Raw genomic sequence first — 15,850 nt, forward strand, 5'->3', positions numbered from 1 at the left:
CCTATTGAAAGCGCCCTTAGGCGATTATCACACTGCGCCGCGCTCCGTGTGATTTCATATAAAAAATCCCGCGCGCAGACGCGTTTTCAGTGTGTTGTGCCGCGCGTGTTTTCTATCTATACAAACTGAGGTACTTGCATACAATGATTAAATCTGTCGTCCCGCGTACCGCGGCAGAGCGCGGCGCAGTGTGATAATCGCCTTACGGAGCTGAAACGTGGAATTTGCCTCTTTAAATTGTTCTAAAGAGCTTATTAAAAAAATTTGGACTTTGCAAAGTCAGCCTGTAACATACCCCTACCCCTGTATTAAGTTCCTTCCTGGCGCTCTACTTATTAATGATATCAAACAAAGCTCTTCTTCTCTCAAATCCTCTGATCCCGAAAGAGAAAACCTTCCTTTTATATTTCTCTTTACAAAGTCTCTCTTAAGCTTAGTTGCACCATCTTACTTTAACTTTGACAAACGTCAAAAGTCTGTTACTCCATCCATACAAAAACACCAGTTAACGTCATAGTGTTGTTCAGGGTGGAATTTTGTAATGCCACCTGGAGGGAAAGTACTCTTAATAGTGTAGATAGAAAATTTTACTCAAAGGAAACATTCCTTGATTTATGAAAAGAAATTGAACTGCGTTCAAAGATTTCCCAAAATGTTATTGCCACACCCGGGAATCGAACCAACTAAAATATGTAAAAAATTACATCCTGTATTTTTATTGCATCGAACGCTAGGGTTGTACGAGTATAAGGATGAAATTTCTCTAACAAGCTTGATAAATCAAATGAGTGGAAAATCATGAAATCTTAAATTACTTATTTACATAAAATTGTATGGGATGATAGTGAACGAAAAAAATTCGAAAATCTTTGAATGCAGTTCTCTTTCTTTTCATAAATAAAGAAATGTTTTCTTTGAGTAAAATTTTCTATCTACAGTATTAAAAGTACTTTCCCTACAGGTGGCATTACAAAATTCCATCCTGTATCAGGTGGTGCAACTCAGCTCAGGGACGAAGGCGCGGGCTCAGCTAGGTCACATCAACGTCACCTACTTATCTCATCACAATATAAACTTTTTCAACCGCACTTATAATTACTTATAACCACGCACAGTGAAGACAGTCGGTCGTGAAAGCCAGTGGATTGAAGACCATGGAAAAGTAAGTTTTTCTATTATTATACACAAGTATTTATATGAGTTTTATTTGGTTTAATTTCGAGTCTGATTTTAATTTTTTGCCAAAAAAAGTAAAGTAAAATTTAAGCATTTTCAGACGATATATTGTCCCGAAGTGGTGGTAGGGCAAGATACATTTGGGACGCATAAAATAAATGCCCTGAAAAAGCCCTAATACCTACCTAAAAACAAAGAATTTGAATTTATAAATCCCAGTAAAAATAATGTAATTAAAAATTATTATAAACCTCTTTTTACGAAAAAGTATCTGAACATATTTTCGAATTTACATTATTTCATTTTTCGACCTGTAATCGCCAGATCGTCGGTCCACCTAGTGGGGGGCCTGCCCACACAAGCCTTTCGGCCCGTGGTCGCCACTCGAGAACTTTTCTGCCCCAGCGGGCGGGACACAGTTAGGTATGTGCCCCGCCCACTGTCACTTGATTTTAGGAAATCTGTAGATAGGCTATGTCGGTCACTTTGGTATTGTTATCTCCTCATTTCTGAAAATTCTGATTTGATCACGCATGGAAACTCCGAGCATAGCACGCTCCATAGCTCTTTGGGTGACCCTAAGCCTTCTTATAAGGCCCATAGTAAGATCATTCCCTAATAACTACGATATAAACATGAATAGCTGACGGCCCCTGGGCAGGAAAGTTCTTGAGTGGCGACCACGAGCCGGAAGACGTAGCGTGGGCAGGCCTCCCACTAGGTGGACCGACGATCTGGTGAAGGTCACGGGAGGCTCCTGGATGCGAGCGGCGCAGGACCGGTCTTTGCGGAAATCCTTGCGGCAGGCCTTTGTCCAACAGTGGACGTCTTTCGGCTGAAACGAACGAACGAAACATGAATAAAATTGCCTTAATTATCTCTAAACTTGCTTACTTCTATCTAAATGAAATTGCGTGAGTTTGAGCAATAGTAGAGAATCTATTAACTCTAAGAATAGAATAATAAAAGCGATCAGGGTAATCATTGATAGAGACATTAAGATTAAGGCAATCACATTGTTTAGGATATAATTGGTTTCCGTAAAGGGATAAACATATTTTGATACTTCTTGTAAATCAGGGATGTCCAAACTAGATGGGACCCAGGGCCAATAAAAATGACTAAATACATTGGTGGGCCGCAAAATATTTATAAAAATAAAATACTGGTAATAATAATATCGTTATTTATTATCTACTTTTTCATTAATTTTTCTTTTACAATTCTGTCAACATCAACCTCAATATTAGTAGTAGCTAGGCGCAGTGCATGTTTAAAAGTGAAGTATCTGTCAATAAAGACCTGTATTTCCATTTAAGCTTCATTGTTGAATATGCACTCTCACAAAGGTAGGTACTGCCCATCATCGAGCCCATTTTTTGCCCGAAATTCGTCAGTTTCGGGAAACGTTCAGCGAGGAGCTTAAAAAAATCAAGTCCTATTTCAGTTCTGCCCTTGTAAAAGGGGTCTGATTGTAGATCACACAGTTTCAGTTGATAATCAATCTTCACACTCTCAACTGCGATCGTTAATGGATGAGTGAAGAGTGCTATATCACTCTCAATTTTTTTTAAATCTGCAAAACGCCGTACAAATTCGACGATTATTTCGTCCATGTATTTGAGGTGCTCCAAAAAATTACAGAAGATAAAAAAGATTCTACGGGCCGCAATAATCCAAACCGTTTGGACAGCCCTGTTGTAAATAATAGAAAAGATCTAGGCAAATAAAAATGTTTCCATTTAGCATTACATAGTAGGCAAAGTTGTAGAAGTTGCACTTGAGAATTTTGCTAAAACACACTCAATGTAAACATTTTCATTTGTATTTTTTTTTGGTCTGGGTGTTTACTATCTATCGAAAAGATTAAAAATATTATTGTTTGTATAGGCTTCGCAACTAGGTACTTGACCAATTTGAAAAAAAAATCTGTCACACTGCAGCACTGGGCGAACTGGGCTCTTGAGTGAGCAGGATGTCGGGTTTGCCGCGCGAGCCCGTTCGCCCAGTGTGGACAACGTACCATATGAGAATACTAGCTTATCCCTGATGGACATAGGCTATAGAATTTTTGTTGGCGGTAAGAAGTTCACCGGGTCGTCTAGTGTATCTTTTGTCTGATATTTAATGACTCTTGACATTTATTTATAACGACAATTTTAACTCCTGAAACCCGAGATCCTAAGACTTTTTAACAGGAAACCTTTACCTCTTTCAGATCAGCTCGTGAGTACAAGCTGTCAGCTGAAGAGAAGCAGTTCTTCGCTGATAATGGGTACCTGGTCATCAGGCAGTTCTACGACACTGCGGCTTGTGAAAACTTAAGGTACCGCCGCCATAGCACATCAAGGCAAACACCATGACACCTTTATCATCAACTTTAACCATAACCGGTGTTTTTTGTATGGAATTTGGCAGACTTTTGACGTCTGTTCTTGTTAAAGTAAGATGGTACAATCCAGTCTTCGTGTGGTGAGCCCACACATGCATTCTCGTATTAGCTTACAACCAGGGTTTTTATGCATAACAAGCAATGGCGGCGTAGTGTGGGTTGGCACCCGGGGCGGTCACCCCCCCCCCCCCTCCCGTTATAAGTCCTAAGGCACCCCCTGGTAACCCCCAGGATTTTGGGGTTACCTACCGATTCGAAGATTGAAAGACACCGCACTGCAGACTTGCCATGCAGATGCGCCAGAGAGTACTAAACTGCGCGACTTGTGTCACCCCCTGATGCTCGACACCCGGGGCGGACCGCCCCACCGCCCGCCCCTTAGGCCGCTACTGATAACAAGGCAGGTATTTGACCACAATCGCACCTGGTGTTAAGTGGGATGCAGTATAGGATGGTAACATATCTACCCTGTAAGTGCCTATTCACTCTCGCCATGAAAAGGCCGCGGTAACGTGATTATTTATGTGTTTATTAATTTGTAATAGGTATACAGTATACATTATGTTGATTGGTATAAAAATGTAAAATTAAACTGACGTCCTCGAATGTTTTCAGGAAGAGATTTCTGCAAGTGGTGAATAAAGAAGTGAAAAGAGGCAGAATGGCGGTCATCGAGGACTTAGAATTGAAGAAGAAGACGAATATTCCAGAAGAATATGTCAACAAGGTTTTTTTTTTTTTATGTGATAGGAGGCAGACGACAGACCGTCGCCCATGTACACCCGCAACATCAGTGAAGTCACAAGTGCGCTGCCAACCTTTTAAATCCCATTCCCCCCCAATTGGGCCTCCGGTAAGGGAGACAAATCTTTTTATTTTTTCAATCTTCTAACCCAGGGTTTCTCAAAGTGGGGCACGCAAACCCCTAGGGGTTAGCAATTCGACGGTAGGTTCACGACAAAATTTACGTAATGGTGCGGAATGGTGCCAGACTTAAAATTGACCAAAATTACTGCAAACATTTACTCCATTTGCGACAATAATCAGTGCTTGTTTCTTCAAATGTCTTTGGCAATCTATTGACATTAAAACCTTATTTTTTCAATTGTCAATTTTATTAATTTCTTTGGGGGAAGGGCGTTTAATTAGCTCCATGGAAACTTTAACAGGGGTTCGTGGAGCCGAACGTTTAAGAAACCCTTCTCTAAACTGTCTGGGCGTAGGGAGTGTAGGCCAAATCTTGCATTGTACCAGAGGTACATTAAAGAGGGTTGCACTCCTGCAGTGGAGACTAAATGACCATGATTATGTTCATAACAAAATACTATTTTAATTCCAGCTTAACTCATTGAGTTACGACTCAGAGTTCCAGAAGCACACTGAAGACGCTCGGATGGTGGACGTCCTGTCACAGCTGCTGACAAAAGACACTGTCATCATGAACAGCATGCTCATCAACAAGCCTCCGGGCACTCCGTGGCATCCTCCTCACCAGGTGAGAGTGACTGTATAGGTAGACCATTGGTTCCCAAACTTATTTGAGACGCGCCCCCTTTCGACCATACAAAAAATTCCTCCTCCAGTCAAGATTATTTAATTTTATTGGTCATGTCGAGCAGTCTGGAGTGCATTCTCCCAGCAGCGGTCGTAGGTTTTTTATACTCAAGTACACACTGTACACATATGGCCCGCGCCCCCCTTTAAAGGTCTTTGCGCCTCCCCTGGGGTGCGCGCCCCCCACTTTGGGAACCAATGGTATAGACCAACGATTTTGGCAACTGGTGTTTAAGAGGACAGGTTCTGGAATGGAGGCCATGTACCGGCAAGCACAGCGTTGGACGACCACCTAAAAATCAAAATCAAAAATAATTTTATTTCAATAATTAACGCCCATCGAAAGCACAGCGTTGAATGGAGCTCTGTGATTGCTTCATGTGTCACCTTGTGCGTCCACGCGCACTGTGAGACCTCATAGTAATGTTTGTGAATACGGGCGTACCTAAATGTATCAAGAAAAGCCTGGGAGTGTGGCATTTTTAATGATTCCAGGCTCAATATGTATGTTTTATCAGAGGACGTATTCATTTCAGGACGTGTACCACATACCCCTGAGACCAGTAGACAAGATCCTGACGACCTGGACAGCCGTAGATGAGGCCACACAAGACAACGGCTGCTTATTCGTCATCCCGGGGTCGCACAAGGCTAATATCATATACGAGGAGCATATCTTACCGGTAAGGGCGACGATCTGGAGGTGCCTGGATGCGAGAGGCGCAGGAGCGGTCTTCGTGGAAATCCTTGGGGGAGGCCTTTGTCCAGCAGTGGACGTCTTTCGGCTGAAACGAACGAACGAAGGGCGTATCCGCTTCTGTGGTCAAGTGGTAAGACCACCTGCTTCAAACGCAGAGGGTTCGATTCCCTAACGCAGAGGTTTGTTTTAAGTTCGACTGGCTACCTTTATCTTACCGAAGTCTGTCGCCATAACAACAATGTTAACAGCTTGTGTTCCAGCAGTCAGAGGTAAGATAGCCAGCTGTTCCTATGGTTGTGGATTCCGGGTAAAGTTCGCTTCAACCATCCGCCTGATCATCACAGTTTCATCAGGTGAGATACAGGCCAAGAGCTTCTTCGTTGTGGTTAATCTTCGTAACATACAAATCGAGCAGAAACATAAGAAACACAGTCCGGATAAAAGACATAACATAGGTTGAATTAAAAATGGTCATACCATTTTCGAAATATCAAGGTAAGGGACAATTTCAATTTTGGAAGACATAGTACAGTCGGTGGACCGACGATCTAGTAAGAGCAGCAGGAAGCTTGACTAGACTTTGTGAAAATCCTTAGGGGAGGCCTTTGTCCAGCAGTGGACGTCATTCGGTTGAAAAGACAAGAAACAATTTCGGGATATGCAACAAGAAATAGCTCGAGCTTCTGCCGTGGATACTAAATGACCTGATGATGATGATTTATTGATTACCGACAACTTTATTGGTTTACAGGGTTTCGTCAACAGCTTATTCTTCTCGATAAAAGATTTAGACCTCCTTGCTCCAATGAACAAGTGGGTGGCGCTGCCCATGAGGCCTGGAGACACTGTCTTCATCAACTCCTTGCTGATACACGGCTCGTTCCCAAATACCACCAAGGTAAATACTTAACAATTTTGTAGAGAGAATATTAATTGACATTACTATTAGGTCTAGCGGCTTAACTCAGTCTGTGCCTGCACTGGCACTTCAGCTTGCTAATCCGTCGGTGTATGTCAGCGACTTTAGTTCGTTTACGGATATCTTCATTTAATTTTCTGATTCGATCTCGTAAATAAAGAAACACCGAGCATAGCCCTTTACATAGCACGCTGTGCCACTTTAAGCTTCTGTATAAAGCTTCAACCACACCAACGCGTGCAGATCGCCATCGCCGGCGAGATCATAGGCCAATCAGGGCTATCGTTTTAGCGCTCACCAGTTAGCGCCACTGTAGAGTAAGGTCCTGTCACTTGCTAGTAGCGAAGACAGTGGCACCAACTGGTGAGCGCTAAAGTGGTAGGAGGACTATCGCATTTGCACTCATCAAGATGGCGCCACTGTAGAGTAAGGTCCTGTCAATCGCCAGGGGTGCCAACTGTTAAGTATAAAAACGATAGCCCTCATTATGTCAGGTCGCGCGACCCATGACAGTCCGTGCGACCTGTCATTGGCCTATGATCGCGCCGTGATCGCGCCGGCGATGGCAATCTGCACGCGTTGGTGTGGTTGAAGCATAAGGTCTACAGGATGGAATTTTGTGATGCCACCTGGAGGGAAAGTACTCTTAATATTGTAGATAGATTTTTTTTCTCAAGGAAAACAATCTTTTATTTTTGAAAAGAAATAGAACTGCATTCAAAGATTTCCAAAAATTTGCTTGCCACACCCGGGAATCGAACCAACTAAAATCTGTTAAAAATGACACCCTGTATTTTTAGTGCATCGATCGTTAGGGTTCAATACTCAATAGTTTATTTTGCATAACCACATTAGCATTCACATTAGGTCTTACAATTTAGGCAGTTATACAATGTGGACCCAGTTAGGGCACAGCTTAAGTATAAGGATGAAATCTCTCTAACAAACTTGATAAATGAAATGAAAGGAAAACCATGAAATCTTAAATTATTTTAATTATGTACAGAAAATTGTATGATATGGTAGTGAAATTTCGAAAAAAAATCGAAAATTTTTGAATGCAATTCTCTTTCTTTTAAAAAATAAAGGAATGTTTTCTTTCAGTAACATTTTCTATGTACAGTATTAAGAGTACTTTCCCTCCAGGTGGCATTACAAAATTCCACCCTGTATAGTGAAAAGCACGTTTCCGAACCATATGTCATCATTTGTTGTTTACTTTTCCCAGAAATACCGCAAAGCCATCACCAACGTATACGCGTCAGCTGAATGCGCGTACGTGGACGTGACTGGGACGGTGCAGGAGCCCTTCGCCATTGAAGCCATGAAGGAGCTGAGGAGCAGGGGCTATGAGTTCGCGAACTATAAGGTTATTCAAAATCAAAATTATCTTTATTTGTTTAGACTAATTAAATTAGTACTTGCAAATCGTCAAATGCTCTTAAGGAGCCTATAAGTACATGTCTCATTCTTTTTTTGCCCTACCAGCGCTTCGAGACAAACATTTGGCAAGTGCTGAGAAGAAGCGCCGCAACAAACTCAGTCACCACTGTCTGCCGGTTTAAAAATATAAAAAAGTAGGAAGTTACAATACATTCAGAAGCAAGTTACTTACCACGCGCTCCCGTTGAAGAAGGTGGCCTTTAAGACGCCCATCTAGCACGAGACCGCGTGGCAGTTTTGAATATTTATTATACCGGCTATTATACTATAATACTCTATTTTAACCGTCTGTCTGTTGAACAAGACGTTCGAGATAGAAATAAATTGGGAAAGAAGATAGAAATAAATTGCGAGGCAGAAGAAAAAGAAAACCCTTTTAACCACATCTGTGGTTTAGTGGCAGCATCACTTGTCTCAAACCAAAAACTATTCCCACCTCTCGTTCCCACCGCTGCAACTCCTGTGTAGCCAGGATCTACAGCTTGACCTCCAACAAAAACCCAACCAGTTAAGGTCAATTTTGTCCCGGTGGAAAGATAAACTGTCATTGGACCCGCAACGATTAATCAGGAGAACATAGGAAGAGTTTGAAGTTAAGGTTCGACTTCCCTCCAGTACAAAGCGGATGACAGGTCTCTGTTTGTCTCAGATCAGTAGATTTTCGGTTCATTCGTTCCAAGCAAAAGATAAAAATGGACAAATGATTTCCCAAGGATTTCCTTAACGACCGGTCCTGCGCAGCCATCACTGTCGGTCCTGAGTCCAGAGAGAGGTTTACGTGTTACGTACGTGTGTGTGTACATTACGTGTGACTATTGAAGAGAATAAGGGTTTAATTTCAATAAATTGCAAAATATTATGCTTGTTTCTTGTCGCAAATAGAGTCAATTTTAGAAGTAATTTTGGACAATTTTAATTCTGCCACCATTACGACATCTTGTCGCGAACCTCAATGTCGAAATCCAAGGGGTTCGCGTAGCCCACTTTGGGAAACCCTGGTTTATTTATATTAGTCAGTCAAAGACTTCTGTGACTTGTTAACCAATATACAAGTTGTTCAAAATATACATTATTAAAATCAAGTCAATGTATACAAATTACACGCGTTCGTGACCTTTGAAACCCTCGAAGTAAATACTAATTTATCTGTAAAATTACTTACGGTAGGTAATTTTAATAATAAATTAGTATTTAATACCTATTATTATGTGCATTTTATGGGGGATATGTTTAGTAGTGGATTTCTAAAGATAAATGCCATTTCTTTTTACTTTCAGGACGCCTGGCGATTCAGAAGCAAAAAGATTGGGAAATCAAAATCTAAATTATAAGTTTTTAACTTATAATAATAAAGATTTAACTAATATTGTAGACCAAGTATCAAGGTGTTATTTGTAGATTTTTTCAAGTTATTTATAATTTTCATATCAAGGTGTTGTTTAGATGCAGTACAAAAATATAGTTTTAGTTATTTTATCTGTGGTTTTAGTACACCTACGTCCTACATACATATTGTTTTGATAAAATAATTTTAATTTATTAATTGACGGTGTTTTTCTTTCCCATTTTCATTTTCTCCTATTCCTTTAGCCAATAACTTGACAACTCTAAAATTATTTTAACTTTCTGAGAAATAAAACTTATTATCGAATGTGCATTTTCATAATACAATCCTATAATTTTTTTAGGTGGGTAAATGATTTTACCATTTGTGTGCGCTGTAAAAATTAATCGCAATTTTTAAACCATGTTAATCTTGGATTAAAGTTCCGTTCAAACTTTCTGCTAATCACACGGTTCTTTGTCTAACTTAGATCAGATATTCTATTTCACCCCCTCCGTTAAATCAAAAAATTCCGGTAAAGTTATTAACCCATTTAGCTCTACCGTAGGTAAGCTTAAAGTGATTATTTTACATAAAAATATTTTAAAATATGTTTTAACAAGTGGTTTCGGAAATATTTATGAAATTCCTCGACAGAAAACCAAAAAAATATTTACAATGTATGTAAGAAGGTATAATTTCTTATTACTCATGGTAAATTATGTTATTTATCAATTTTATTTTTAAAATAGAGTACAATAGATATCATGACTACAAAAAAAATATTATTCCGATTATTTTTATACGGTTTATTCCAGTCTAAAATAGGTGTACCGTATAAGGTACAGTAGGTCTATGCATGAGCAAATCATGCTAAAAATATAATTAATATTTATTATTTTTATTTGTTTTAGGCTATTGATGCTTCACTATATTGCCACAACTCATGAAAAATTTGATAATTTCAGCAAACATAAAGCAGTCTTGGTATTTTTCTACTGCTGTCTTATCAGATGACCGCTAATGATGATCAGATTGACGAAGATTTAGGCGATAAAGATATTGTCAATGTAAATAATAACCCTCAGAGTTTTCTTCGATGGATTTGCTAAATTTCCATCATCGTGTTGCTAAATGCGATTATGGATAGCACTAAACGTAACAAATTAGAAGAAGCCAGGTCTTCTTCAGCTATCCTCACTAACTTAGGAGAAGGTAGGAAAAAAAAACCAAATGTGGTTAGTATCACAGAAAACGTTTTACAAGATATGCCAAGTGTGATACTAGTGATCATGTGATTTTATTTTTATTTTATATCATACAAAAATAAATAAAAATCTTCTTTGAACAACGACTATGTTTTGCTTGCTTATAGACCTACTGTACCCTATATGGTACGGGCTCCCCACGGCCCCCTATTTATGGATTATTTTTTTAAATATTTTTTTCACGATTATTAGGCTTCCCTTTGTAAGTTTTTGCTGAAAAAACGATATTTATTTACAAAAATAATTATCGGTCTAAATGGGTTAACAGGTTAAATTGGATTCTTTTAGAATTTAACACTGGAAAGATGGGCAAGGGTCAAAATATTATAGACTAAGAGCTGGTGAACGCCAGACCTACGTCATTTTATAAAAGCTGAAGGTTTGTCAGCGTATGCTTCCAATATAGGATAGAATGTGTCAACAAACTTGTGTCCGACATTGAAACCTCCTTGAAGGATGTCTCAGACTGGGGTCGACGCAATTTGGTCCAATTTAACCCTACAAAGACACAAGTTTGCGCGTTCACCGCCAAAAAGTTGCCGTTTGTCGTATCCCGCTGTTTCGAGAGCACTCCCCTAACTGCCTCAGCCAATATCGGAATCCTTGGTGTCGACATATCGAGCGAAGTCCAGTTCCGTGGTCATTTAGAGGGTAAGGCTAAATTAGCCTCGAAGAAGCTTGGTGTGCTCAATAGATCGAGACGGTATTTCACTCCAGCCCATCGTCTGCAACTTTACAAGGCGCAGGTTCGGCCTCATATGGAATACTGTTCTCATCTTTGGGCAGGTGCGCCCCAGTACCAGCTTCTCCCTCTGGACCGCATTGAACGGAGAGCAGCTCGAATCGTTGACTGCCAGGACATTTCGGATCGGCTTGACCCCTTGGCGCTGCGTAGAGATGTATCCTCACTGTGCATATTCTATCGCATGTATCACGGGGAGTGCTCCGAAGAATTATCCGGACTTATTCCTGCCGCCACTTTTCGCCACCGATCTACCCGACAGCACTTCCACCCCCATCACTTAGATGGTTGGCAGTCCACAACAGTACGTTTCTCTAGAAACTTTCTGCCCCGTACAACCAAACTGTGGAATGGACTGTCGTCTGCGGTGTTTCCGGACGGATACGACCTGCAAGCTTTCAAGAGGAGAGCGTATCTTTACCTTAAAGGCCGGCAACGCACCTGTAACGCCCCTGGGTCTGCGGGTGTCTATGGGCGACGGTAATCACTTACCATCAGGTGATCCGTTTGCTCGTTTGCCTCCTATCACATAAAAAAAAAAAAAAAAAAAAAAATGTTGGAATCATGAAGTTTGGGTCATCGTGGCTTTGGCAGCTATCCTAAAAAAACTGTCTGTGTGGCTGATGTGGAAACAACTTCTAATCATTGCCCAAATATCTATCTATATATACAGTGTGAGTCACGTTAAAGTGTACATATGAAAATAGATGAAACTAGACCTATTTTTATCGACAAAAAAGAGGTCAAAAAATTTTTGAGATTTTTTTTAAATTTTTTATAGATTTTTTTTTCTTCCAATTACTTATTGTAAAGAAAACGTAATAACTTTTAAACTAAGCGGTATATCCTGATAAAATAAAAACAGTAACAATGCTAAATAACAGGCAATACTAAAAAAATACATAAAATACACAAAAAAGGCCAACAAATAATAAAAAATGACACTTTTTGAAAAAAATCTGCTTTAAAATTCGTGTTTTTTTGGTTATTTGATAAATTTCTCCAAAAAATGCCCCTATAACAGGTGGTTTTTATTACTTTGTATTATTCTCTATCGTATTATCTTTGTAAAACCAAAAATCGCATGTCTCTATCCCTATTACAACATTTGCTATGATCGTTTGAACAAAGGCCTGCCACAACATTTTTCTCCGCTACAGTTAGAGACAATTTTAATTTTAACTAAAATGCTTATTTTACTTTGAAATCTTTTGTTTTTATTTGAAATCTAACTTGTCTTTATCAAAATAACAAATCTAGAGCCATTTTCAGTTTCGTTGTTAACGAAGCGTTGAATGGCGCGCCCGGAGAGGCTTAGTTCAAACGATCATTGCAAACGTTGTGATAGGGATAGAGACATGCGATTTTTGGTTTTACGAAGGTAATACGATAGAGAATAATAAAAAGTAATAAAAACCACCGGTTATAGGGGCATTTTTTGGAGAAATTTATCAAATAACCAAAAAAACACGAATTTAAAAGCAGTTTTTTTTCAAAAAGTTTAATTTTTTATTATTTGTTGGCCTTTTTTATGTATTTTATGTATTTTTTTAGTATTGCCTGTTATTTAGCATTATTACTGTTTTTATTTTATTAGTTTTATTAGTTTAGTTTAAAAGTTATTACGTTTTCTTTACAATAAGTAATTGGAAGAAAAAAATTCTATAAACAATTAAAAAAAAATCTCAAAAATTTTTTGACCTCTTTTTTGTCGATAAAAATAGGTCTAGTTTCATCTATTTTCATATGTACACTTTAACGTGACTCACACTGTATAAAAGAAAGTCGTGTTAGTTACTCCACTTATAACTCAAGAACGGCTGAACCGATTTAGCTGAAAATTGTCAGGGAGGTAGTTTAGAGCCAGGAGAAGGACATAGGATACTTTTTATCCCGTTCGAAATTAAAAAAAAAAGTCTGCTTATTTATTGCCATTAAGGCGGAACAAAGTTCGCCGGGTCAGCTAGTTATACCAGGCCTGTTCATCTCCGCGAGTTTGCATCGAAAACAAAACACGCGCGACTACCCCTCCTGAGATACCAAATCGACAGGACAATCACAAGCGAGTATTGACGCACGCACGTATTCTTCACCCATTTGCATTGTAAAGACATTAAATCATATGTAAAAACGGTGGTGAAATTAATACTGTGCAGTATTTTTTAACTGCCTGAATAATATTAGAAACACAAAATATAATAACATGCTTATTCATGTATTTCCTCCATTGAAGTAATATTACTACGTATAGAACAGACATCGCGAACAAAATATGTACAGTGCGGGGTGCGGGGCGGGAATTTGACGGACAGCTGTCAGTCAAATCCATGACTATCAAGTTTCATAATTTATGGCGATAAAATCTGCACCAGAAAATGTCGTACTTCATTGATAGGATTGCACGAATAAGTCAAAGTCAAAGTCAAAATTTCTTTATTTGTTTAGACTAATAAATAGTTCTTACAAATCGTCATTTTGCTCTTAAGGAGCCTCTACATGTCTCATAATCTTTTTACCCTACCAGCGCTTCGAGACCAACATTTGGCAAGTGCTGAGAAGAAGCGCCGCAACAAACTCAGTCACCACTGTCTGCCGGTTAATATAAATAAATATAAATAGTAGTAGTAGGTACATTCGATTCAGGAGCAGTTCACTGAATTTACCATGCATTCTTGTATGGTGTATCTTATAAGAATGGGTATACAAGATTGCGTGGTATATTAAACAAGGTAGTGACGTGCTAATATCTAGACTTACATATTAAGATACTACTAGAAATGACTCGCATACATAAATTTGAATAACTTGGATTGACCAGTCCCCGAAAGCAGCGCCTGTTCACAGACATGACGAGTGAACCAGCCATCGCTTCACTCGACCATATTAGAGGGAATGTAACGACCCGCCTCACTACGCCACCACCCCAGAGACATTTTAGTGAGAATGACAATTCCAAGTTATCTCTTTAAAAAAAACTAATAATAAAGCTAAGTAACAGTCCAGATTGAGAAGCATGACACTATAACATTTGAGAAATTATTATTAGTTTATACATTACTTTCCATTTTAATTATTTTTAGTGCGAGCATGAGAGGACCATAATCCTACTCCCAGGATGACTTATCATTAAGAAAATCTCGAGTTGTATAATAGGCTTTTTTAAGCATGTGATCTTTAACTATACCTTTAAATTTATTATACGGTAGCTCTTTATATTTATCAGGGACTTTGTTATAAAAATGGATACCTTGTCCCATAAAAGTGGCAAACACTTTATTAAGTCTAAAAGCGGGTATAGCCAATTTATTTTTATTTCTAGTGTTAATTTGGTGAATATCACTTTTCTTTTTGAATTCATTAATATTTTGTTGAATAAATAGAATACAGTTTAAGATGTATTGTGAAGCGGCCGTGAGAATGCCAATTTCTTTAAACAATTCTCTAAGGGACGCTCTTGCTTTCATTTTATACAAGTATCTTATCGCACGTTTTTGCAAAATAAATATTGTTTCAAAATCTGCAGCTTTGCCCCATAGCATGATTCCATATGACATTAGGCTATGAAAGTAGCTAAAGTAAACTAAGCGAGCTGTTGAAACATCGGTTAATGACCGTATCCTTTTTATTGCAAAAGCCGCTGAGCTGAGCTTTCCCGCCAGAGTTTCTATATGGGGGCCCCACTGGAGTTTTGAATCCAGGGTAATTCCCAGAAAAACAGTAGAGTCTACCAGATCGATGGCATTATTATTAAGTTCTATTTGGGTACTAACTGATTTTACGTTAGGCAAAGAGAATTTTATACATTTTGTTTTCTTTGCATTAAGTTGTAAATTATTTGTAGTGAACCAACTTAAAACTCTTGTTAGTGCATTATTTACATCGTCAAAGTTATTTTTACTTCTATCAATATTAAAAATCAAAGATGTGTCATCAGCAAATAACACGATTTCGCAAGAGTCCTTAACAAAATATGGTAGATCATTAATGTATATAAGAAACAAGAATGGACCCAGAATTGACCCCTGCGGAACTCCCATTTTCACAGGTGACCCAGAAGACAAAACACCATTTATGTCAACTTTTTGAACTCTAAAGTTTAAATAGGATTGTATTAAATCCAAAGCCGAGTCCTTCACCCCATAAAAGTGCAGTTTGCGAATTAGCGTTTGATGTTCTACGCAGTCAAAAGCTTTTGAGAGATCACAGAAGACCCCTAGTGCATTTTCACAATTCTCCCAAGCCTCGAAGATATGTTTAAGTAGTGCAACCCCGGCATCGGTGGTGGAACGACCCTTGGTAAAACCATATTGTTCACTATGAAATAGTTTATTA

The 15,850-nt window shown here is 38.8% G+C and overlaps 1 protein-coding gene across 1 annotated transcript; it reads left to right on the forward strand.

The window, feature by feature from the left end:
- Positions 1 to 1,079: 1,079 nt before the first annotated feature.
- On the forward strand, positions 1,080 to 9,660 carry LOC135083286 (phytanoyl-CoA dioxygenase, peroxisomal-like). The gene is made up of 8 exons (XM_063978027.1): positions 1,080 to 1,162; positions 3,395 to 3,502; positions 4,184 to 4,295; positions 4,908 to 5,063; positions 5,659 to 5,805; positions 6,574 to 6,720; positions 7,970 to 8,110; positions 9,462 to 9,660. Exons 1-8 carry the CDS (start codon positions 1,155 to 1,157, stop codon positions 9,513 to 9,515), a joined length of 873 nt encoding a protein of 290 aa, XP_063834097.1. The 5' UTR covers positions 1,080 to 1,154; the 3' UTR covers positions 9,516 to 9,660.
- Positions 9,661 to 15,850: the final 6,190 nt, after the last annotated feature.

This window comes from Ostrinia nubilalis, chromosome 23 (genome assembly GCF_963855985.1).
Source record: "Ostrinia nubilalis chromosome 23, ilOstNubi1.1, whole genome shotgun sequence".
Lineage (NCBI taxonomy): Eukaryota > Metazoa > Arthropoda > Insecta > Lepidoptera > Crambidae > Ostrinia > Ostrinia nubilalis.